At 64.2% G+C, this 24,813-nt stretch overlaps 2 protein-coding genes across 11 annotated transcripts in view; one reads left to right on the plus strand and one right to left on the minus strand.

Moving 5' to 3' along the window:
* Window positions 1–1,996: 1,996 nt before the first annotated feature.
* On the plus strand, window positions 1,997–11,814 carry SLC16A3 (solute carrier family 16 member 3). 7 transcript variants are annotated; one of them, XM_036093318.2, is made up of 5 exons: window positions 1,997–2,104; window positions 8,538–8,785; window positions 9,209–9,352; window positions 9,684–10,442; window positions 11,089–11,814. In XM_036093318.2, the coding sequence occupies exons 2-5, from the start codon at window positions 8,563–8,565 to the stop codon at window positions 11,343–11,345; spliced, it is 1,383 nt and encodes a 460-aa protein (XP_035949211.1). In that variant the 5' UTR covers window positions 1,997–2,104; window positions 8,538–8,562; the 3' UTR covers window positions 11,346–11,814. The 7 variants fall into 7 exon arrangements, with proteins under 7 accessions (XP_035949211.1, XP_077922414.1, XP_077922417.1 ...); XM_078066288.1 differs by having other exon boundaries at window positions 2,017–2,104; window positions 4,603–8,785; XM_078066291.1 differs by having other exon boundaries at window positions 2,088–2,104; window positions 7,434–8,785.
* CSNK1D (casein kinase 1 delta) overlaps window positions 11,386–24,813 on the minus strand; it is a 34,336-nt gene continuing 20,908 nt past the window's right edge. For 2 of the 4 annotated variants that reach the window (XM_036093355.2, XM_036093328.2), the window contains 5 exons: window positions 24,469–24,639; window positions 23,953–24,101; window positions 22,060–22,231; window positions 21,326–21,465; window positions 11,386–12,417 (listed from right to left, as the gene is read on the minus strand). In XM_036093355.2, the coding sequence (XP_035949248.1) occupies window positions 12,328–12,417; window positions 21,326–21,465; window positions 22,060–22,231; window positions 23,953–24,101; window positions 24,469–24,639 (722 nt within the window). In that variant the 3' untranslated portion in view covers window positions 11,386–12,327. Of the gene's footprint in view, window positions 12,418–14,856; window positions 17,044–18,221; window positions 18,286–21,325; window positions 21,466–22,059; window positions 22,232–23,952; window positions 24,102–24,468; window positions 24,640–24,813 lie in introns of those variants that run through there. The other 2 variants (XM_036093345.2, XM_036093336.2) reach the window with 2 other exon arrangements.

Raw genomic sequence — 24,813 nt, forward strand, 5'->3', positions numbered from 1 at the left:
GTCGGACCAGCCTGCCCTCTGCCTCAGCTCTGGGTGGACAGGCAGGCTGGCCCCAGGACACACACCCACAAGAGACCATGCCTGAGGGGCTCTGAGTCTGGGGGACTGTCCTCTCCCTCCTCAGGGCTCCTGTAGAACCAGGTGACCCTGGCTGACCGCCCCCAGCTCTCCTAGCTGGATCTGCGAGGCCCCTTCCCTCCTAGGGCCGCAAGGGCTGAATCCCAGGCACTCCCTCCAATCACTGGGGGAGGTGTGGGGTCCTCCCAGGTCTTGGAGCTCAGAGAAGACCGAGCTGTAGGCTTAGGTAGACTGGGCGAGAGCAGGAAGACCCCAGCCATCCCCGCCTGCCTTTCCTTGTTGGCCACTCTGTGCTCTTCGGTCTTGGGGTGGGGGCAGGGGTTGGGGGTCAGGGGCTGAGGGCTGTACAGCTCCTACCCAAGAGGGATCTTCAGTCTTCAGGGTGGGGTGCAATAGCCCCCAAGTTCCGTGAAGATGGGAGGCATCTGGGTGGTGGTAAGAGGGATAAGAGGTGCCTGAGCTGGGCAGGGTGTGTGTCTAAATAACCTGAGGCAGGGGAGGACGGTGCTCCACTCTCCAGAGGCTGGAAGTACCACCACAGGTGGGGGGATTCCTTTCTGCAGCTGCACCCTGCCCCAAGCACCCTGAGGCCTCACCACCCCCTCTGATGCCCTCCCACACTAGGGTACCCCCACCTCCAGCCTGTGGGTTGAACATCGGCTGGTGTAGGCAGATGGGGGGGTACTCTTGAGGCTGGGCTGGATTGTGAGACCCTGTGGACATCCGCTTCCCCCCCCCCCCCCCCCGCCAAGTGCCCCTACAGATACCCAGGATCCAGGCCTTCATCCGGAAGCCCTAGGACCGACCCTGTGCCAGCGCTGGAGACTTGGGCTCTGTTCACCTTTTTCTTACGGGGCGATTTCTTTAGCATTTTGGGGTGAGGGTGGTCAGGCCCCAAGCAGGGGTAGGGGCAGACCCAGCCCAGCCTCTGTGCGTGCCAGGGCTCTTTTCACAGGGGACACGTCGGGTGTGGTCTCTCAGCATCCCAAAGAGAAAGCAGAAGGCCCTGGTGGACTTGGCATCTCAGGAGGGGCAGTCGGATGGTGGACTCAGCCAGGAGGCCAATACTGTCACTCTGCCCACTCCCCTTTACCCTGGAGGGGTACCCCTTTACCCTCCACTGATGCTCTCTGCCCTCCCACCCCACGAGCACAGAGTGGCCAATGTCTCAGCCTCCTGCAGTCCCAGGAGACTTGGAGCGTCATCTCAAAGTCGGCTGGGTGGAAAGTGTTCCTGCGGTCCCGGCTGGGCGGCTGCCACCAACGGCCACATTCCCTGGCACATCCTCAAACTTGAGCCAGCTCTTTCCATGAGACACATGAGAAAATGGGGCTTGAAGCACCTTACTTGGGGCCAGCTGGGATCCGCCCTCCCCCTGGGCGAGCGTCGGGGTGTGGGGATGGGGAGCGCCCCGGGACTGGCGGCCCACCCCACCGCGGCCGGGCTCTGGGCGCCTGAGGGGAGCGGCACCGCCTTTATCTGGCCTCGCAGGGCGCGGAGCCACATGGGGAAACGGAAGTTCAGAGAGGTTGACTGCCGTGTCCACCATCCCTCCGGCAGCGCGGGGGGCCCGGCCCACTCCCCAGCCTGGGAGGAAGCCGAGGCTTGGCTGGGGCGGAGATTCCGGGGGGGCCTGGGGAGGGTCGCCTGAGCGCCCCAGAGCTGAGCGGGGAGGTGGGAGCCCCACAGGGTCGGGGTGCAGCCCCGGGGCGGGGGCGAGACCTGGGGGCCGGCCCGGGCGCGCGGGGGGCGCGGGAGAGGCGGGGCGAGAAGGCGCACCCCCCTCCCCGGCCCGGGTCCGCGCGGTGGGGGTGACGGCGGGCGTTGGGGTCCCTCCGCCCCGCGAGAGCTCGGGCGCCGTCGGGAGCTCCGGGCGCCCCCCCGCGCGGCGCGGGGTCCGGGCGGGGCGGGCAGGGGCGGTGCCAGGCGGCGGTGACGCGCGGGGGACGTGCGGCGCGAGCGGCCGGAGCTCCGAGTCCCCCGGCAGCCAGGCGGACAGAGGCGCGCGGCGGCCGAGCGGCGGCAGGTAGGCGCGGCGCGGCTGCTCGGCGGGGCGGGCCCGGGACCCTCGGCCGAGCCCGCGCTCCCGCCCCCAGCCCCTTCCCCATCCCGGCCTCGGGCGCCCCATCCCCGCGGCGGCCACCACCGAGGGGTTCCGGGGAGCCAGCCGCGCCCCCGCCGCGCCCTCGGACCCGGCCCCGTGCGCCCCTGCGCCTTCAGGGGCTGGGCCCCGGCCAGGAGGCGGATGCGCGGGGCAGCCGAGCGGGGTCGCGGCTGTGAAGAGCTCTGTGCTGGGCGGCGGGCGGTATTTGATGGGGCTGCTGCCTGGCCGGGCTCCTTCCTCCCGAGGGCGCGGGGTGCACGTGCGCTCCCGGCGTGGCGCTGGTGGTGTCTGTCTCCCTCACCTCCTCCCGCTTCTCGCCGCGCCCAAACACTCGCCGTCCCACACCCGCCCTCGGGCGACGGCTCCCAGCCCAGGCCCGGGGCAGAGAGGTAGGGGGCTCCCTCTGAATCAGGCTGGACGCCCTGGTTCGTCTCAACCCCTCCTCCCCCCGCCAGGCCCCTGGCCCATGGGAAACCAGGCGGGGCCTCAGTTTACTTACCTGGAAAGTGGGTTGACCATATACCTTCCTGGATGCTGGATGAGGCCGGTGGCCGGCAGGCTGTGAGCGGAAGGGAAGCAGTCAGGTCATGGCCACTGGGGGTGCCTGGCATCTAGGTGAGGGACAGAGGGGTAGCCCAGAGGCACTGAGCTGTACGTCCAGAAGTGCACACTGGGCGTGAGGGGCAGAGCGTGCCATCACTCTGTGGGTGGGCAGTGTGATTGGGCAGCGGCCCCTCTGGCGGGAGGCTTGCCCCGGAAGGGCTCTGAGGGCACGGGTGGCAGTGCTCAGGCAGGTGTGGAGCCTCCTGCCCGGGGGCGTGCGGTGTGCGCTGAGCCCGGGCTGGGCCATGGGAGGCCTGGTCCCAGGGCAGGCTCTGTAGCGACTTGCTGTGACCTTGGGCAGGGCCTGGTACTCGGGAGACAACCTGGCTCTGCCGGACTCCAGCTAGAACCTCAGTGTGGAGGGGCAGCAGCAGAGGGGGCTTCGTGCTCCCCAGGACAGTAGCCAGGGAGTGTGTGTAAACGGGGGCCTGTGCGGTCCCCTGGGCCAGGCCCTACTTGCTCCAGGGAGGGTCCCGGCAGTGACCTGGCCAGCGTAAAGGAGAAGGGCCAGTGCCACTCCGAGGTTGGGAGTCCAGTAGGGTGAGGACTGCCTCACAGAGCAACCAGCCCATCGGAGGCACCGCCGGCGGGCCAGGAGCGGAGAGGCTTGGGACTCCGCACAGTGCCGCCGGGCAGGTACACACCTTCCGGCCCCATCCGTGAAATGGGCGGTGCGGGGAAGCCTTCCCGCAGACGCGAGTTCTCAGTCAACGTTCCCAGCCCGAGCTGCGCCCACATGGCCGGGCCCCTGCGGAGGGAAAATGAGGTCGGTCCCGCCCTGGGGGGCCGCGGGACGGGCCACAGGATCTCCTTCGGCGGACGCGGGCGTCCACTAGCGCCCAGGGCCGTTCCGGAGCTCCCTGACCCCAGCGGCCCGCGCGCCGGGCCTATACGGTAACAGACGGGGCGAGCGCCTACTCCAGGCAATACGGTGGCGGCTCCTCCCTTGGCGCGGTCACGTCGCCCACGTCCCTCGGCCAAGCCGAGCGCGCTGGGCCGGGGCGGGCGGAGCTTGCTCCCTTCGCACATCCCTCCCCGTCTCTACCGCGCCAGCCCACCAGGCCCACCGGGGTGGTGGTGGGAGGGGCCCTTCCCGGCCTTGGCCTTAGCGAGTCGAGGGGTGGGACGAGGTGGCCATGTGACGGGCAGGGTCCAGGGCTGGAGGGGGTTGCCGGGGCCTGCTCCAGCCCCTCCTGCTCCCTGGCCCCTTTGGGCCTTCTAGAGGAGGGTGCCCTGACCGGCAAGCCCGCAGCTGCCCACAGGGCCGCCCACAGGGCCCGTGGCCCCTCCTCGTCACCTGGGGCTGCCCCAGTGCAGCGTCCAGTCTGACGCATGAAGCCAGCATTTTTGCTCCACTGGCCTCTGCAAGAAGATGTGAGCCCACCCGAGAGCCCTGAGGGCACTAGACATGCCCTGGGGGGCTTCGTGGTCAGTGGAAGTGGGGCGGAGGGCCCAGGCTGGGCTTGACAGGCCTGGATCATGCCTGGGGCAGTGCCCAAGGCCCACCTCCTTCCAGCCCCAGCTCTGCACCCGGCGGGGGGCGGCATCTGGGGTCCTGCACAGGCCCTGGGAAGGGAACAAGCCCGCTGACCAGTGGTGCTTTCTGAGCCCTGGGCAGGCAAAGACATCCGATAGGCTGGTACCTGTTTGCGCAACAGGGGCAGTGGGGAAAGGAAGCAAGGGGGCCTGGGGGGCCCTTCCTCCCCCAGAAGGCGTGGCACCCCTATGTCCATCCACCACCCCTTATGCTCCAGGGACCTTGGGGCTCAAACGAAGCCAGGTGCTAGCCACAATGGGGCTGTTTCTTTGGTGCCCAGGCATGTCTCCCAGGCCTCCTGGTGCAGGAAGAGTCCAGGAAGGAATGCAATTGCCCCTTCATGCCCCGCCCGCCTGGAGCTGGTCTCCAAGGACTGGAAGTCTGCTTAGATAACTGGCCAGTCTCCTCAGAAGGGGAACCTACAGAGCACCTGGGATAGGCCACAGGCTCTAGAGTCGGAGGTCACCACACTGAACCTAGGGGACATGGCCTGCCCTGGAACCTGACAGGCCAGAGACCTGGGATCCAAGGTGGGTGCGAGGACCTCTGGCACAGAGGTCTAATGGGGAGCATGCCAGAGTGCACTGGGGACGGCAGTGGGTCTACAGCCTGGAGTGAAGCCACGGGAGGGGTTCTGGAAATGGGTGAAGCCAAGAAGATGTGGGGCTGGCCAAGGCCAGGGCTGTGAGGGGTCAGGTTGTTTGTGTGAGTTCCGCACTAGCCCTCCGGGTGGAGATGCAGCGGGTGGGGCAGGGCATTTCAAAACCCGGTTGAGTAGAGTAGGCAGAGAAAGGGGACACTGGGGAGGGGGTGATGCTGGAGAACAGGCCTGGCAGGCCAGGCTGGCTCACGGTCTGGGGTCTGGAGTGCTGACCCCAGCTGGGGTTCAGCCAGCCAGTGGACCGCTGAGGGAGAAGCTAGCAGAAGCCCTTGATTGGGAGAGCACGAGGGCCCCCCCGATGTGTGGTCCGCTGCAGGGGGCGTTCCCAGGGATCCCCCTGCACATGCCTCCTTGGGCCCGCCTCTGCTCAGCTCCAGCTGTCCGGGGCGGTGGGACCTTTTTGGGAAGTGGTGGGGGGGCAGCTCCCGGAGCCTCACCTGACCCACAAGCGGGCACACACACACCCCACCAGGGAGATCGGCTTTCTGAGGCCCCGAGGGCGGGTTATTTCTGGGCTGGGGACGTGGTTCGCATGCTTCCCCGGGAGGGTGAATGTCATCACAAGGCCAGCTGGCTGGTGCGTACCCACAGACGTGCTGCCACCACCTCCCCCTGCACTGCAGTGAGGGCCCCCAACACCCCCAAAGGGGGCCATGCCTCCCATCTTGGCTCTAGAGGGCCGGTGGCAGGGCTGTCCTGAGAACATCTGCCAGTCTGGGCCTCTGCCGGCCTTCCTCCCCCAGGGCGAGCTGGGCTGACAAGGCCATTTTGCTCTTGGAAATCCCAGCCCCGTTTCTACCTCCCCCCGCCCCCCCCCTTTGCAAAGCCCTCCTGGGCGAAACCCTTTTGCTCCAAACCTAGAGGCCCCACCCATTCCCCTCCCTTGCTGAGAAACCTGAGGACGGGCTGGTGTGGGCAACGGGGAGGGTTTTAGCCTGGCTGGCACCCCAGGCTGGGGGTTAGCTGCGAGGAAGGTGTCTGAAGAGCCTCTGGGGCCTCTAGGGTGGGTGGGAGCGAGGCCGTGGCACCTACTTCTCTACCCCTCACCCTCCTGGGTGCTGGCCTGGAGGACGCCCCGGGTCGCACAGGTGGCCAGCATCTGTCTCCTAAGACCAGGGCAGCCTCTGGGCGGGGGGGTCCAGCCCTGGCGAGCAGCAGATGAGCAGAGAACGGGGCATCAGAGGCTGGGGGCTCCCATTCCTCTGGCGCCGGCTGTGGCTGGTGCAGCCAAGGACGTCTCAGCGGGGGCCCCGGGTTCTTCCGTGACCCTGGGGTTACAGAGCTGAGCTGCTAATTTTTGGTTTCAGACACACTTCCTGCTTTGGCTACTTTATTTTTTAAAAAATCAATAAACGTCTGTAAACCCACAACCCAAGACAACTAGCCCCTCGGGGCCCCCACGGCCACCTTTGAAGCTTGACGCTAACGAGGGTAAGGGATACCTCTGCTTGGTGTCCACGCCCCGTGTGTTGGCTGTGGGATGGCGCTCGCCCCCCTGTCCCGTCCCAGCCTCGGGCACATGGCTGCAGTCTGATGCAGGGATCTGGAGGACAGAACCTGGGGGTGAGGCTAGACTATCCAGGCAGAGTCCAGTCCCGGGTTCCAGGGATGCCTTAGATGCAGAAATGGGCCACCTGGGGGGGCTGTGGGCATGTCTGCAGGAGGACCAGGGGCTTGCTTGGTCTGGGTGCCCCCGTGAACCTCTCAGCTGTGCCCCCCGGGGGCTGCGCAGCCCTTGGCCTCAGTAACACCCTGCATCTTGCTCTCCGGTCCGCGAGCCTTCTGAGCACTCGGGAGAGCCGGTGGGAAGTGGGGGGGCGGTGCCAAAGGGCATGGGGTCTGGGAGCCCAGGGAGAGGAGAGCTTGTCTCCTGGGTTTCCCAGACGCGGTGCCCATGGCCGTGAAGCCTGGCCCGGCCGGGGGTGGGGGCCGGGGCCGCTCTCTGCTCCAGTGGGCCGTGTCGGCCTGGCGGCCAGCTGGCTCCTGGGGACCCGTCATCTAACGGAGGTTCTCTTCGACAGCAGCTGCTGCCTGGAATCACCCAGACACCCCGCACACAGACCCCCTCCCCGGCAACAGAGTCGGGTGCGCAGCACCTGTGGCTGCGATGCTGGGGGCAGGGGCAGGGTGGAGGCTGGGGGGGTTACTCTCCGCACTCCTCCCCCCCCCCCCCCGTGACCCTGCACTCCCGGGGCCGGGCGCTGAGGCCCTTGTCCTCACTCCAAAGTCCTGCCCCAGGTTCTGTCTAAGCCTCGCACACAGAAAATGGGCCGCCCAGGGGGCTTGGCAAGGTCAAGGATGATGTCGGAAAGGGGACGGGGGGTGGAGCCAGCTGGCTGGCACTGGGGCCGTGCAGTCTCCTGGTTGGGACGTTCCTGGACATCCGGGTAGGTGGAGCGTTTACACCACAGAACTGGCAAATGCTCCCCATCGGGACTTCTTTCCCCCAGAGCTGGTCTTTCGCACACCGCCAGTGGGGAGCGGCCAGGCTGCGGCGGGCAGTGGAGCGGGCCCAGGCCCCGGGGGCTGCCCTCCCTTCCCCACGCCTGCGCTGAGGCGGCACTCTTCTGGAAACAGCCTCTGTCCGGTGAGCTGGGGGGACCAGCCACCAGGCTCATCTCTGGGATCAGGTGGAGGCGAGGAATGAAGAGGGGAGGCTGGGGTCTCCAGCTGGACGTCTGGTCCCAGCGTTCCAAGTTACGGTGCCTCAACGGGGCTAAGCTGTGGCTTGGGCAGGAAGTGGGCCCGGGGCTGCTGGGGGGTTCCCGGCCAACAGTGGGCACAGGCAGCACCCTCCTCGCCTTAGCAGCCTGGTCTGCGCCAGCGGGCTGCGTGGAAGCCGCACCCCTGCCCACCTATCCCTTCGTTCAGCCCTGCTGCCTGCCTGGGGTCTCCCATTCCTTGATCTGCAGAGGCCCCCCCGCCCCCCACCCGCCCAGCTCTCCTGGAAGAGCTGCAGCCTGTGGATAACTGGGAGGGAGGAGTCCCTCCTTCGCCGGAGGGCACGGGGGCGTCCTCTGCGGTAAGGACTGTCCGCCCCCCGACTCCGGCCTGCCCGCCCCGCTCCCTCAGGCTCTCACTCAGGGGGCAGCGCGACAGAGGACAGAATCAGGAGCCCCGCTCCCCTGGGGGTGGGAGAGCACGGCTGGCCACAGCTAGATTAGGCCCCCAGGGACACCACCCCAGGTGGGGCCCCAGGCCCCCTGTCACAGGACCTGCCCACGGTGGACGGAAAGTGCAGCCTGTTCCCCCACACGGGGTCAGGTGGGAGTACGGGCTGGGCTGGGCGATGGCCCTGCTGGGGTCTGTCCTCCTCGGGAGGTAACCTGAGACCGTGCTGAGCCCAAAAAAGCCACTGCCCTTTAGAGCCAGCTGGGTGGGAGCAGGCCAGGCCTGAGCAGGGGCGGGAGGAAAGGCTGCAGCTGCCGGTCAGCCCAGACGCTCCTGCCCTGCGCCCCAGGCAGGTGAGGGCCAGAGGCGGGGCTGTTCGGTAGCAGCAGGGCCCTGCCGTGGCCGAGGCCAGACAACTGAGTCAGCTTGCCTTCCTTCCTCAGGGACGCACAACCCGCCCTCCTGGCCATGGGTGGTGCCGTGGTTGACGAGGGCCCCACGGGCGTCAAGGCCCCTGATGGCGGCTGGGGCTGGGCCGTTCTCTTCGGCTGCTTCGTCATCACGGGATTCTCCTATGCCTTCCCCAAGGCGGTCAGCGTCTTCTTCAAGGAGCTCATGCGTGAGTTTGGGATCGGTTACAGCGACACAGCCTGGATCTCCTCCATCCTGCTGGCCATGTTGTACGGGACAGGTACGGGGCTGTCACGCCCGGTGGTCACTTCTGGAGTTCACCAAGGGCAGCTCTGGTTAAGAGCTTCACACGCCAGCAAAAAGGCCTGGAGTGGGGGACTGGCAGGAGCATCCGGTGTCTGCAGCCCGGGTTCCGGGGTGCCTGCAGGGGAGCTCTGGAGGGGCTCCTGACCAAAAGCTGTGGCTCCCCACAGGGCCAAACCGGGCACAGGCTGAGTCCGTGCAGGACATTTCGCTGTGAACCGTGCTTTGCTCAGGAAGGCGTCTGAGTGTGACTCTCGCACCCTGGGCTCCTGGTGTGTCTGCTGAGCAGGGGTGGGGGGCGTCAGGGGAGGGCGGGGCCAGCCGTGGCCCAGCCGCCAGGCCAGGTCTCTCTGTGAGCATGGAGAGGCTGGGCCCAACCCTGTGCCCCCGCCCCCCACAGGCCCACTCTGCAGCGTGTGCGTGAACCGCTTTGGCTGCCGGCCCGTCATGCTCGCGGGTGGCCTCCTGGCGTCCCTGGGCATGGTGGCTGCGTCCTTCTGCAGAAGCATCATCCAGCTCTACCTCACCACTGGGGTCATTACCGGTGAGTGGGGCCCGGCCGGGGGCGGGGCAGGCCGTGGCACACTGGCCCCTCCGTGGCCGGGTGCAGTGGCTCAGGTGGCTGGACACTGGGGCACTGTACCCAGAGCAGGGCCTCTCAGGAGCGGGCAGCTGCCCTGGCATCAGTCTGTCCCCTGCTCCCCACTGGTCTCTCCTCGCATGTCAGTTGGGGACAGGGGCTTTGGACACACATTGGGTCCCCTCACATGGACACCTGCAGACCCTCACCTAGAACTTCAGGGTGGACAACGGGGGACAGGGACGAGGGGCCGGGCAGGCTGGCATGATGCCTCACCCGCCTGCCCCTCCCGCAGGCTTGGGTTTGGCGCTCAACTTCCAGCCGTCACTCATCATGCTCAACCGCTACTTCAACAAGAGGCGCCCCATGGCCAATGGGCTGGCAGCCGCAGGCAGCCCTGTCTTCCTGTGCGCCCTGTCCCCACTGGGGCAGCTGCTGCAGGACCACTACGGCTGGCGGGGCGGCTTCCTCATCCTGGGGGGCCTCCTGCTCAACTGCTGCGTGTGCGCCGCGCTCATGAGGCCCCTGGAGGCGCCCAGGCTGGGTTCGGGGCCTGCGCCCCAGCGGCCATCCCGGCGGCTGCTGGACCTGAGTGTCTTCAGGGACCGTGGCTTTGTCATCTATGCTGTGGCCGCCTCCATCATGGTGCTGGGGCTCTTTGTGCCCCCCGTGTTTGTGGTGAGCTACGCCAAGGACCTGGGTGTGCCCGACACCCAGGCTGCCTTCCTGCTCACCGTGCTGGGCTTCGTCGACATCTTTGCCCGGCCCACCGCCGGCTTCATCACAGGCCTTAAGAAGGTGCGGCCCTACTCCGTCTACCTCTTCAGCTTCTCCATGTTCTTCAATGGCTTCACTGACCTCACGGGGTCCACGGCCAGCGACTATGGAGGCCTGGTGGTCTTCTGCATCTTCTTCGGCATCTCTTACGGCATGGTGGGGGCCTTGCAGTTCGAGGTGCTCATGGCTATTGTGGGCACCCAGAAGTTCTCCAGTGCCATTGGCCTCGTGCTGCTGCTGGAGGCCATCGCCGTGCTCATTGGGCCCCCATCGGGAGGTGAGTGGTGGGACGCAGCAGGGAGCAAGCCTTCTTGGGGGTGGGGGACCCACCGCGGGAGGGCTCTTAGCTGCAGGGACCCCTGCCCAGGTGACCAGCAGGTGTCAGGAGTGAACACCGGCCACACGCACCTCCTGGGCCAAAGGCTGGCATGGGCGTGAATCCTGAGGGCGCTACCATCCCCGCACGTGGGCCAGCTCAGAGCCGCGCTGGGTGTCAGCTTCGGTTATGCTGGGCCTTTGCTCTTCTCTGTGAAGGCTGAGAAAATCCTGGGGTGTGGGCTAGGCGGGCAGCCTGGCCCGGGTCTCTCCAGCTGTCTCTGTAGGCCCCCCCACGGGACCCCGCGAGCGCCTGGGCTGTGCCTTGTGGTCCTGGGGCCCTTCTGGGGCCCAGGCAGTTCCGTGGGGGCCGTGGGTGAAGAGGCCTCCCGTGACAAGCTGTGTGGTCAGGTTACCTCCGGGCGCCTGCCTCCTGCACCTGCTCGGCTCCAACCCTCCTCCAAGCCTCCCGGTCTGTGCTGCCTGGGGGGGCGGGAAGGCTGGGACAGGGTGCCCCCGGGCTGTCCCCAACAGCACAGTGGCGCACAGGCAGCCAGTGACCGTGCGGGAGACCTTCAGCCCGGGCTGACGCTGTAACCCCTTTGCAGGCAAGCTCCTGGATGCGACGCACGTCTACCAGTACGTGTTTGTCCTGGCAGGGGCCGAGGTGCTGGCCTCCTCCCTCGTGCTGGTCCTGGGCAACTTCTTCTGCATTAGGAAGAGGCCCGAGGCGGCCGTGGAGGAAGAGGAGCGCCACAAGCCCCCCGCGGACGTGAGGGTGGACTCTCGGGAGGTGGAGCACTTCCTGAAAGCAGAGCCCGAGAAAAACGGGGAGGTCGTTCACACCCCAGAAACAAGCGTCTGAGCCCAGGAGGCCAGCGGGGGTGATGGAACCGGACAGAGACTTCAACGCTCATGTTTATTTCACAAACAGGACTAGCTTGGCCGTCCGTGTTTCTCCGGGGAGGTGGTGGGCTGGGAACCGTGTCATTCCAAACTGGTGAAGCCGAGCCGCGAGGTTACGAGCCGTCTGCACCAGGGAACCAGCCTGCTGACCCCGGAGCAGCCCGGTGCCCACCGCTGAGCTCAGGGACCTAGAAACCCACGCTTCAGAGACAATACGGCGGGCATCAGGGGGCGAGGCTGGGGAGAGCCGGCTGAGCGGCACCGTCTCAGGAGGGGGCCTCCCCGCGTGGCTGGCTGCGCCCCATCCTGCCCTGTCTCCACCACGGCACCCCAGCCTGCCCCTTGCGGGGTGCCTGGGGAACCAAACTCCCTTCACCTCTGAAGGTCTGAAATAAACCTGCGTGTGGGAGGAGCCACCTTGGAAGGAATGTCTTCAAGGAGCTAGGGTGTTTTTCTGCGTGGGATAGGGGTCTGTTCACTCCAACTTCCTTTTCTCAACAATCTGGTTTTTACAGAGTGGCTCTGGCCCTTGTCAGCCGGGTCAGCTTTCTAAGCTGCTGGTTCTAAACCCTGCCCTGCTGGAGCCCAGACGGCTCAGCGTCCACACAGGGCCCCGGTGGCTGGCAGGGAAGGGGGCCATGCTGCAGGGCTGTGGCCGCTCAGGAGCCCCTACAAGGCATGTGCACTTAAGCTGAGACATACGTGTGATTCTAGTTCACTGCGTGCGTGTTTAAAGAAAATGATCTTCCTGCCTTCCATTTATTCTCCCCTTGGTTGGCGGATCGTGGCCCTACGCGGTCAGTGCCCAGGGTGGGCATCTGCTCCCGTCCTCCTTGTCCAGCCCTGCTTGGCCTCGCCCCGAGTACCTCACACCCACCTGCCCTCGTGGCCAGTGGTGGCCTGTGTGGCTGGGAGCCCGGTCAGAGGCCGCTGGGGCCGCCTCAGTAGGTGGTGCGTCGTGGGCGCTGGGGACGGCAGCGGGCACCCTGGCGGGCCGCGTGCAGCCGGAGAGATGCCACGTCCCTGCTCCTCTGCAATGAAAAGCAAGTGAAAGCTCACATCTTGTCCCTCCCAGAGATGTCACCCCCGAGGGGGCTTGCTGCTCTCCCGCCTCCACCTGCCCTCAAGCTGTGCGGAGGAACCAGGCCCCCGCCCAGCGCTGGCCCGTAGCCCCGGGCGCCCCCGACGCCCCTCCTGGTCTGCCTGACCCTCTGCTGGGGGCCTGGGCTGTGGTGCTGGCAGCTGCGGGGTCGAGGCATAGCCCTTGCAGGGCCCTTCTCTGCCGTCTGAGCTCCATCTGGCTTCTGGCCCTCACACTGCACTGTCCCCGACCCTCGCCCTCCTAGCTTCCCTGCTGCCAGCCAGGAGCAACAGAAGTGCGCGTCCCCGCCGGTCTCCGAACCCGTCCCCAAAGGCCTGGCCCAGCATGAGGACCAGTCCTGCTCTGGGGACACTTAGTATCAAGCCGTTCTGAGCCGGTCAGCATGTCAGCGTTGCTCCAATCGAGGCAGGATGCACAGCTGGCCCGGGGGCTGGGGTCCACGTGAGCACACACGCACGTGCTCCAGGGTGAGCAAGAGTTCTGCCACCCTCCCTTGGCCTTAGGACCACGGGTCCGTCTGTCCCTTAGCTGGCACCTCGGTGGACATGCTAGGTGGACCCAAGGCCCCCCGCCCACCACATTATCAACTACACCTCCGCCCCAGACTGGAGGCTGGGGTTCGAGGCCCAAGGGTGAGCAGGCGGTCTTGTCTGCCTAGGTTTGGTTCCAGATGTTTCCGGCTGGGCCTGACATAGGAGAAATGGAACCTGCTGTCCTCAGGAAGCTGTGGCTACTACGGGCTGAGGCCTCCTCCCTCACAGGAGTCCAGGAGAGCAGTCAGCGCTCGGGGGGCATGGATGGGGCAGTTCCTCACCCTCCAGATGCCCGTGCCCAAGGAGGCTCACGGCCTGCACCTTTGAAGCCCACCCTCCTGCCAAGTGATGCGGACGCCTGTGCCGAGCCCCCTCTAGCGGGCACGCACACATCACCCAGACCACCCCGAGCCGTTGGCCCTAGCCTGGTCGGACCTGGGGGCACCTGCTACACACACGTGGGCCCCAAACTAGGGGTGCCCAGGGGATCTGCCAGTGATGCTTCGGAAGGCCGCTGCCCAGGACCTGCAGCAGCCCACTAGTGGGGGTCGTGAAGGACTGTCCTGCCCTTCCCAGCGTCCAAATCACGGCCTTGAGGACGCAGAGCCTGGCGGACGCTCTCCTGGGACCTCAGACACACCCGTACAGGGGCAGCAGCAGGGAGGGCGCTGCTTCCAGAGGGCCCGCCAGACGGAGCTGGGAGCAGGACAAAAAGCAGGGTGTGGGCGTTCCAGAAGGGGATCCAAACAGCCCTCTTGGGCGGGGGCGAGGCCTGGAGGGGCGGGAGCTGGAGGCGGACTGGACAGCGCATACTCCTGAGCACAGAGCCCGCCATCTGGCCCTGGGGCTGGGCCCTGCGTCAGGAAGGTGGGGGGCAGCCAGCGCGTGTCTCCTAGCACCGAGGGACCAAGAGCGGGACAGGCGGGCTCTGGGCAGAAGGCAGTGCCGTGGTCCCCGTCCTGCCTGCAGCCCCCTCCCGGCAGAACAGGGGAGGGCAGCTTGGGGCTCGTGTCACTGGCGCTCTGGCTGGGTGCAAGGGTTGGCAGTTGGGGTGAGCAGCAAGGAGACTACATGTTGCCTTCCCAATGCGGGCAGCTAAGCGAGAAGGGCTGAAGGCCAAGGAAGAGCCCAGCCCTGTTCCAGAGCCTCAGACCCACTGGGCTCAGCCAGTGGCAGGAAGGGGAGGGCCTGAGCCCAAGGGCAGGGACTCAGGGCCCGCACCCTCCAGGACGCCCCCAGGCACCAAGGGCCGGCCCCACACCTTCTTGTTCAGGAGGGTCTGAGGCCCCTGGGGGCTTCAACAGCTCAAGTAGGAGGGGAAGCCAAGGCCATGAGTACAACAAAGGGATGAGCCCACCCGGGAGCCACGGAGCTGGAGTGGGGGGTGAGGACGGGCAGACGACAACGGAACCCCAGGCCCAGGGCATGTATGCTGGCCCCTCACGGGGACTGGGGCTGACCGTGCCTCGCAGGAACCACGCACGCCCCTCCGTGGCAGCCGGAGCACTGCTCGCTCCCCAGAGTACTCAAGGCAGGCATAGTACTTCCTCCCGGGCTGCGCCGAGGCCCACGGAGCTCAGGCGCCTGCCCCGCGAAGATGCTTAAGCCAGGGGAGAAGGGACTGGCGCTTGTGGACGGCCTGCACGGGCGTCAGCTCTGGGACCTCGGGAAGGGGCAGCCTGTCCCTGTGGCCTGCTGCCGACCAGCTTACACGCAGAGCACCGCTGGGCCACGGGAGGACACGAACGCCCCTTCTCAGATCACTTGTCACCTGGCTAACTACACGCACCGACACCTCTCTGACTACGAAATAAAGAGCAGTGGAGGGCGGGGAGGAAAGGTAAAAGTCATCACGGGTTTATTATTTACACGGTGGTTAAGCACATAAATGCAGTGATCACACAAATGTGCCGAGTCAGAGACTGGCCACCGATACACAGGATGATACAGACGTGGCAACTACATTTCCTGTAGTGGGAGGGCAGCAAGTGTGCACGCACGGACGGACAGACGGACGGCCGCACAGCTGAGGGCCCAGGGTCTGGGCCCACCTCTCAAACAAGCATCCAGCAATTTCAGGTCGAAGCCCAGACGCGGAGCGAGGGAAGGCTGCCCCAGCCGTCTCCAGCCCTCCGTCGGCGGCTGCAGCTGCTAACGCCTCGCCGGCAGGGGTGGGCCCACCTCTGGAGAGGATCCTGGTCACAACAAAAGCCCCCAACTCGCCCCGACCCGCCCAGGCTCGCACTGCGCTACTAGAAACACAGCCCCACTTGGCCAGGTCCCTGCACCCCAAAACACAGAGTAGCCCGCTCAGGACTTCCCAAAGCAGCCAACAGCCACGCTCTGTGCCGTCAGCACGCACCAGTCAGGGTGTCCTGGGACCGGCGCTCCCGTGCTAGGGGCCCGAGGAGGCAGGAAGGGGAGAAACACAGACATGGACGCCTCTAGGCCCCTCACCTGCTGCGAGCGCCCCGGTCTCCAAACAGAGCACTCTGCAGCAGGGTGACAGGAGGAGAGGTGGACGTACCCACGGATACCAATTATTGCACCTTGTTTCCCACAACAGGGGGGCCGGGGGGGGGGGGGCGACTCCCGGCTACTGGTTGCCACCCCGCCTGGTGCCGCTGCGTGCTACAGAACGAGGGAGTGTCCTGGAAAACCACCCACGCGGCCCAGTGGCCCCGAGGGTCTTTCTTGCAAGACTCAGCCCCGCCCTGCTTCTTGACCCCTGTGGGGTTCGCTACGTCCCAACGAAGGTCGTGGAAGGAAGCGTGTGACGCTGCACCTCCTGGACGACCAGCTGAGTCACCAGCTTCTTGGCACTTCAGGGTGGATCCCCTGGGGCCCGAGGCCGCTGTGGTTAAGCCTGGCACAGCGCAGACGGCCGCGTCCTGGGTTCTGAGCACACAGACTCATGCACATAGCGAGGGCCAATCTACACTGTTCACATTTACAGTCGGTTTAGAAAATTTCCCAAATCCAAAGACACTGAGGCAACACCACCACCAAAATAACCACACGTGACCCCAAGGAGGAGCCTGATGTCTCTTGGTTCAAAATCCTCTCCAGGGGGACCAGCAACGCCCAATGCAAAAAGCCTTGGCTTCCGAGGTCTTCCGTGCTTGGCTTCCTTCTCGCCGCGTCCGGGGGACTCCGGTGCGCGGCACCCGCTAACTGCTCTGAGGACCGCGTCGCGCAGGCGATCTGGCGTAGGTGGGGAAGGGACAGTGACAGCCAAAACCAGCGTAATGAGGCCACAGGACACACGGCACACGACACACACACAGACGCACACACATCACTTACACACACGTCTACACGGGACAGCACCTCCGGTGAGAAAACCCCTCTCCACAGCGGACCACACGACAAAGGGACCACAAAGCAGAGGACGGGCGCCCGCGCGCGCTCTGCTCCCTGACTAGCTCTGCCCTACACAGAAACTCCACACCAGCCTTTGTTCCAGGGCTCGTTAAAGTCAACATCAGTTTTAAGACCGCAAAAACGGACAAGAAAGAAACAATAAAAAGACAGATCTCTTTACACAGATTTAAGCCAGTAATTTTTAGCAAAATGATACAAAACTGTCTTAACCAAGTAGAAGATCGGTGGTTACAGTAGGCTCGTCAGGGAGCAGGGCGCACGGCCACTGGAGGGGAACCGAAAGGCTCTGGAGCGGGAGTCTGGTTCTCTCTGCAACTGTCTCTCACACTCTGCTCTTCTTCCCAGCCCGTGACAACCGAGTGCACGTGGGGGGCCCGCGGTGCGGCCCCTGTGACGGCAGCGCTTTGGAGTCTGTCCGGTTTAGTTTGTGTTTTGTTTCCCCCACGGGCGTCGCTGGCTGGGCGGCCTGGAGAGCTCCCGGTGTTAACATTTCGGTTCTAGACCGGGGGGCGCGTCACTAGTAAAGCCATTGTAACAGAGTAGATCAGCCATGCATTGTCTGCCCTTCACAGCAAAAAGGAGAGTTCTCATCGGTGCACCACAGACTGAAGACCACTGGAAGCCACCCGACCGGGAATCTGTCGGAGCCAAAGCACAGGAGAAGGTCAGCATGAGGCCAGAGGCACGGGGCCGGTTGGTCAGGCTTGGGCACAGAACACCAGTGACGGCGAGGGGACGGAGATGCTGCCCAGCCCTACTCTGGACGCCCGCACCCCGGCCACTCTGGACGGCCCCTCTGCGGCCAGGCCACGTGCTCAGCAGAACAAGTGACAGGAAGAGGGGGAAGGAGGAAGAGGCATGCAAGCAAGGAGGCCGGGTGGCCACGGAGCTAGAAGCCCAAGAACGATCGGACCAGACAGAGTCCAAGCTGGAAGAAGTACTCGCTCCCAGCACTCCTTCCTGGAAAGTAACCTGGGGTTTTGAGAGCCGGGACCGGGCGCTGTGTGGGCCCCGGGGCTCCCCGTGGGGGGAGGCGTGGAAAGTAGCTCCCGTCGAGGTGCCCCTGAGAACGCAGTCACGCTGGACCTGCGGCCGTCTCCCAGCGGCGTGGAGCCCAGCAGCGGCAAGCCCTGAGCGGGAGGGGCCGCAGCGTCCCCGACCGGAGGGAACCCGGCTCGGACGCCCAGCCATGCGCCAACGGCAGGGGAGCGGACGCGGTGGCTGACGGGTTAATACAGACGGCAGCACGATGGGACGCTGAGCAGAGACCGAGCTCGAGAGGAAAAACAAACGAGGACAGAAATAAATGCGAAAGAAGAGAGTGACAAAGCCAGGGTGGCAGAGACCACCAGGAGACTCCCGCAGCAAGAGCGCAAGAGCCCCCACCAAGCACGGCCCGCTCAGCTGAGCACGATACGACACACGCCCCAGACAACGGACCCCGGGCCGGGCGGCTCGAGTCTCCTGGGACCACTGGAGCCGAGCGCAAGTGCAGAGCCCTGGGCTTCTGCTCCCACCACGGGCCCCGGACCCTCGAGAGTGCCCCAGGGCCAACGGCCAGCCCACGGTGGGCAGGGTCCTGGGGCCGCCCCGTTTGTACTCTCTGGTCTGCTCGCCCCCAGACTGGGTGACGGAGCACGGCTGCTCTGGAATCCACGCGAGGAGAAGCACTGGGCGGAGGGACCACACTCTCCCGGCAGCACCTGGCATGCAAGCCCGGTCCCACCTGCGCAGCCCGGTGGTGGACTCGGGGGTGGTCAGCGCCCGCCCCGCCCGGCGCCTGCTGTCTGACAAGACCCGACATGAGCACACTCACCGGTGCTGCCTTCCAACGGGGAGACGTGCAGCTACTTGCCGTGGTGTTCGAAAGGAATGCTATTCTGAGGTGGGGGGAAAAGAGAGCTGTTGGTAACCACCTCGGAGGCCTTCCTCATCTCGCTTCAGCCAGGCCCGGCACTGGCCGTGCCGCCTCACAGGGGACCCCGGGAACCTAGCGAGTGGCCCCCAAACGAGAGCAGCCGTGCTGCTCCTCTAGGCTGACGAGGGCCCAGGCAGTGAGCGAACCTGACATCCAGATGGCAGCCCTCCACCGGCCCCTCCCCGAGGCCCTGCTCGCTGCCCAGTGCGGCCTGCGCTCAGGCCGGGGGAGGACTGGCCACAAGAAGACCAAGGGGCTGCAGGCCTTGTTTTGGGAGCATGAACGCAAACCAACCAACCAACCAACCAACCAACCGGGAGTGACTGGCTCAGAGACTGAGTCACATTCTACTACGAGCACTGGACCCAGGAGGCCTTTTCCTCTCAAGGAGAAAAACCCACAGTAGGTTCACTGACCAGATGCTCTTTGGGCTCCGTGCTGCTCGGCTGAGAAGCCAGACTCCCACTCTGGGTCGGTAGTGTGGGGACTGTGGCCTAGCACAAAGCCGCCCTGGAGAAGGAAGTCGGGGCGAGGAGCAGCCACCCTCCTGCGAAGTCGGAGTGCAGCATGGCCGGGGGGTCAGGACCAAGAGCACGGGCGTCCACGGCCGTCCCCCACACCCAGCTGCAGAGGGTCAGCAGGGCCCTCCCGCGGGCTGGCCGGAGCACCTTCTTGCAGATGGACTACTTCCCTGGACTTGGTGCCTCTGCACAAGACAACGTCCCCTCCTCCAAGCGCACAAAGAACTGAGAGAGGGTAGCGGCGAAGGAAGCTGGCGGAAGCGGCCTCAGCCCCGCCAGGGCAGGGCCAGCCTCGCTTAACAGAGGCCTCACTGGCTCTACCTTCACCCCACTTTCTTTGGGGAAAGTGCCAACGGAACCTATAGAATAGCAGAAGCTGGAGCAACTCCCCTTGTTCTGGAACTTCCAAACCACCAGGGCAGAGAAGGGGTCAGCCCCTTGCTGAGAGTCTTGGAAAGAGTCTCTTGCTGCCCTGCAGTCTCCTAAGAAAGAGTGCTGATGGGTGAACAGGAAAACCCAAAGGAAGCCATCCCTGGGACAGGGGTGCATCGGGGACACACCCCCAGGGGCTACGTCCTCAACATAAAGGTCCTAAGAAACCTCCTAGAGTGACCGGTGCTTCTTTCAGAGAGGAAACACCCCCAAATCAAATCTCTGGAGACTCCTCCCTCCTGTCTAGTCCCACATTGCTTCTTCACATGGAAAGCAAAAAGAAGGACAAAGACACAGGACTCTCAGTTGCAAGCTCGCCTCAGCTAAGGAAGAGTTCACAGGAAGGCTCTTGGGGCGTGCAGGCTAGGGCTGGCCACGCCGTGGAGGAGAAGCTGGGCTCAGACCCAGCGGTCGGTCGCAGGCTCTCCGACCCTTTCATTTCCCTCAGTGGTCCCAGATGCTCCAAATACTTTCTTTTCCCTCAAAGAAAATTAGGTTTGTCCCTTCCCTTCACCTCTGCTGGTGGAGGCCCAACATCTGGATTCTGAGTCCAGACAGAGCCCGTGACATCCACAGACCCCAGCTGTCCTTGACTGGGGTGTTTGGGGCCCCAGAGCAGGCTGCATGCCTGGGCTCTCGGCCACGCGTGGGCAGACACTGCCCAGGACCTGTTCCCAGCTGCTGATTCATGGATTCCAGAGCCTGTGGGAAGAAGCCCGTAGCCCTTTGTGTGTCCTGCGGGGAGGGAGAAGGGGTGTGGGGCTGGGAGCCATAAGGGGCCCAATCTCATTACCCTGGCCAGACTCCTTGAGCCCCACAATTCAAACTACCTGCACCCTTAGTCTCTTTGGGAGAAATTTATCATACAAAACCAACCCATTTCTGGCAGAACTACCAGTAAACCAGAAATGTTTATATTTATAGCAAAACAAAACCATTCATTCACTTGATTAAAATAAAAGGTCAGGAGCACCGTCTCTGTCTGGGCACACTTTCTCCTCTGCCGGAAGACCAAGCTGACGCCACAGAACTGAGGTTCTGGGTGGTTCTCATAGACCCTGTGCTTTCCTAACCAACGTGCTCGGCCCACCAATCACCAACAAGCTATGCCCAGCACCAAGCGCGTGCCAACAGCAGGGCCCAGCGCTACCTCGCCCGCGAGAGGCGTCACGGTGACCCAGCGCGGTGCGGCCTGACTGCACGGCCCAGGACTTCCAGTGTGTTCCTAAAACCAGTGCCTGCCCGCCCAGCAGATACCGCGGGGCACAGACACCCCGCAGGACCCTCGCGGAAGCAGGAGAAATGCCCTCTGACCCGCCGCCATTCGAAGAAGAGGGCCCTGAAAGCTACACGAGGAAGAAAGTCCGTGTGTGTGTAAAGAGCTTATCTGTGGAGAGCACATGAGCGGATGCAGAAGAACCACGGCACCAAAGCCAGAGAGGGAAGAGGAGGGTTTGAGTGGAGGGGACCCACAAGACCCAGCCATTTCCCTGAGGACAGCTGCCTCATCCAAAAGAAGACAAGTGGGCAGGGACTGCAGAAGACGGGAACCCTCACTCGCGGTGCATCGCGGGGCGCCAGGCTCAAACGGGCTTGTCCACACCACCTTACCGGGGCCTCCAGCCACTGCCCCACAGGCTGCGTGCCCACGACAAACACGGTGTGAGCAGCGTGGCATTTCCAGTCTGCACAGGAAGACGGCCCAGCCTCCAGGGCTGGCTTGGAGAGGGGGCCGGGGCCGCGAGGACGGCAGCAGAAGAGAAAAAGCCCCATCACCTGCACCAGTGCGGCTGGGGAGCCAAGCCCTTCGTCCGCACAGCCCGCCTCAGGCTCCCAACCGAGGGGCTGCACGGCAGCGAGGGGCCGAGCGTCCCTCTCCAGTTAAAACTCAGAAATGGGGGAGAAAAGAAAGAAGGGAGGAAGGAAGCCCTTCATCACCTGCACCCCATCTGCTTGGCGTCCTAAGAGCAGCCCAAACACGGAGAGGCCCGCGGCCCGCAACGGCCCGACCGTGGCGAGCCCGGAGCGCGTACCGTGCAGCGCGCGTACCTGTGAGGTGGACATGCGGGAGGTGTCTTGCCGGCCTGTGAGATCGGAGGACGAGATGTTGACGGGGGCGCCGCGGTGCAGCCGCATACTCACTTTCCGCTCTCTTTCCACACCGGACACGGGCCGAGGAGAGGTGTTAGCTGGAGGGGGAGACAGGGGTGACGGTGAGGGCTCGGGCAGACCCCAGAGCCAGCGTGAGGTGAGGGGGCCTCTCCTCAGCTGTCTCGGCATCCAGGACCAGAGGGGTGGGTGCCGCTACACACCATCAGATTTCCAGGGTGGCAACAGGCAGCTAACCCCTGGCTGGCTTGCACCCTGATGTCGAGGTCAGCAGTGGTGGGCAGGGCCCAGGGAGCACTCAGGGACGCCAGTGTGCTGGCTCGAGGCGGACCTTCCCAGGAGCGAAGCACCAGGAATCCAGCAGGAGGGCAGCCCGAGGCCTCCGTGCTTAAGATGCCACTCATGGAGGGGATGGAAGGGTGGGTACTGAGATGCTCCTAGGGAGCAATCCGTGTCACGAGAAAGAGAAACAACGGAGAAAGAGAAACAGATGTCCCCTGGCCAGCCAATCCTCAGAAACCAGTTTACTAGGACCGGATGCACACAGCCTCTCCCATGAGGCATGCCCACCTGAAGCCCGCGTGGGGCCCTGCAGCTCAAACAGCCAGAGCGGCCAACACACAAACCAGAAACCCCTAGTGCCTACTGGGTAGACGTGGTGCTAGCCCACTCACCAGTGTGTGAGGTAGGGGTGAGGGGGGTGGGAGGAGCCACTTCCTGGGTGCCCCGCAGGCGGCCAGAGGCCGTGGAGGGGAGGCCGCGGGCGGCTGGGTTTCGGGAGTGCCTCAGCCGCTCCTCTCGGTCCCGGCGCTCCCGCTCAGCGTCATCAGCGGCCCGGCTGGCTCCCTGCAAAGGAAACAGGGTAAGACCAGACTGAACGCGGTTTGGTGGAAAACAACCCAAGGGCCCCAGCTGTCCCCTGCTGCCAAAGAAGCCATCCAAGCAGTGTAGCAGGCTGGGAGGAGGCATCTCTCCCTCTAGGACAGCAGCCTGCCCCGTGACCCTGTGAGTGAGAGGACGAGGTCTTCCCAACACTCCCGAACCCCAAACACTGATGGCAACTGGGTGGCCTCTTCCCCCTGAGCATCCACACAGGAATAGGAAATCATATGAGGTCAGGTTAGCGGCGGGCCCAAGGTGTTAGCATCCGGGGGATCCGAGACGCACACAGAAGCGGGGGCATCTGGTCGGCGGGGGGCCCAACCAGGGCCCAGACGGCCTAGGCGGATGTTGGGCCAGAGCCCACGTGACAAGAACGCAGGCAGCCAGGTCTGCCGTGGAAGGTCCCGCGTGGTGGACACCACAGCTAGTTCTACTTTGAGCAAATGACGACCCAGACGAGTGGGGGCACGATACCCGCCATGTTCTAACGAACAGCGCTGTAACGCAACAGTCGGCAAACTACAGCCCACGAGCCAAATCCAGCCACCATCAGTTTCTGCAAATGAAGTCTGACGGCTGCAGCCGCACCCACTCGTGCCCCACTCCGCCCGTGGCGGCTTCCCAGCAGCAGCGCAGAGCCGAGTGCTGGTCCCACCACACGCACCCTGCAAAGCTGACAGGATTCACTGTCCCACCCGCCCAGAGAAGGGGGGCCAGTCCCGCTGGGGGGGCGACGACGCCAGAAGGTTGCCCAGACCCTGGGCGATCGGCGTCGCACGTCCTGCGCCAGCCCACTGCGGGGCGGGGCACCTGGCTCTCTCCGGCAGGGCACAGACCCTGCAAAGGCACCCGCCAAGGCCACAGGACAAGCCTTTGTCTTACGCCCTCTCAAGAGGAGGTCCTGCTCCTTCGTCAGATCTTGTCACCCTGGAAAGGTTCCAATTTCTGTTTTAAGCTAACTAAGTAAAACAAATTTATAATGAAAAACAAAGTAGAAGTTCCAAAAAAACCCTGAAAGTCTCTGGCAATAGTGTCTGAAAATTAATTAATTAGACTCCTATAAGAGACTCAGGGATGGGTGGCCAGATTTAGAGAAGAAAACATCAAAACTCAAGTTCTGCACATACGCGAACACCTGTGCCCATTCAATAAGCCTGGCCACAAAGTCAAGCACAGCCTAGCAGCTCTCCAGGCACCCACCTGGCTCGCTCACCCGCACGGCCGGGTCAGAGGCAGGAGGGGCAAGAGGTCACCCCACCTGGCCAGAGCCCTTGGCCTTGGCCATACCCTCCTGCGTAACACACACTCTGGAACCGCGCCTCAACACCGCAGTCAAAACCATGGCGCTCTTAGCCATGTTGACAGCAATCATAGAAGTACCTTCCAATTCAAGATTCATCACTCAAGGAAGAGCCCTGGCTCCAGGCAGACCTGCATCTGGGAGACCCACTCCACCGGCTCCAGGGGGCCCAGCACTGACGTGGTGCCGCCTCTGCTCTCCCTTGGGAGGGATCTTGCTTCTCAACCTCCCGCCCTGGGGTGGACCCCACCTAGGCCACGGCCCTCGCAGGTACACTTGGCCCCCCCGATGCGGTGAACGTGCCTTCTAGAACCTGCACCTCGTCTGGCAGAGACCTTTGGCTGACTTCTATGCTGAGAAGTCAACGCGCTGGCGGCACACTTACGAATTTGAGCATGTTCCAGTCGAACACGTAGTCATAGGAGAAGCCCTGGCGGTGGAAGAGATTCCTGAAGAGCTGCCTCAGGTAGGAGTAGTCAGGCTTGTCGTCAAAACGCAAGGAGCGGCAGAAATTCAGGTACGTGGCAAACTCAGCTGTAAGACAAGAGACTCAGCGCTAACTGGCTGACCGGGTGTCCATCGACATGACTGCCACCATCCACTGCCGCACGCTTAAGACGTGAGACACGGCGTCTGAAACACTGGTCATACTGGGAGGAACCGATATTTAAGAAAAGCCGGCGGCACAGGGCACAGCTTGGTTTCACCTGCGGCACTTCTCCACAGGAACAAGGACAACTCCCTAGGTCATGGTCCCTGGAAGGTAAAGGAGCAGCAGGGACAGAAGGCTGCCACCAGCTCAAGGACACTCTTCACCATCTGGGAGCCAGTCTCCCAGTGCCCCCCCACCGCCACCCTGAGACCGCGGGCCAGCCTGACACCTGCCCTCGAGGACACGCACAGGGGTAGCTTTTACACAGCACTTCGATGGGGGTGGACATCTTCTTCTCACTGATCCGCTCGTACTTCTGCCTCTTGGTGGCTGCCTTCAGCCCCTGCCAGGGCAGAGAGCCCAGATTGAAGTACATGAGCACATAGCCCAGTGACTCCAAGTCATCTCTTCGAGATTGTTCTGGAAAAGATGGGAAATGGGTCAAGGACAGCACGTGTGTGGCTGCAGCCGCAGAGCCAAGACCCCAGGCACACTCTGGCTGTGGAAATGAACTTTTAGAACCACAGAAAAATATTCTTGGATTCTTTGTTTCAGCAGAAGTTGCCCCTGATGTGTCCTTAGGAAACTGTGACG

This window comes from Halichoerus grypus, chromosome 2 (assembly GCF_964656455.1).
Source record: "Halichoerus grypus chromosome 2, mHalGry1.hap1.1, whole genome shotgun sequence".
Lineage (NCBI taxonomy): Eukaryota > Metazoa > Chordata > Mammalia > Carnivora > Phocidae > Halichoerus > Halichoerus grypus.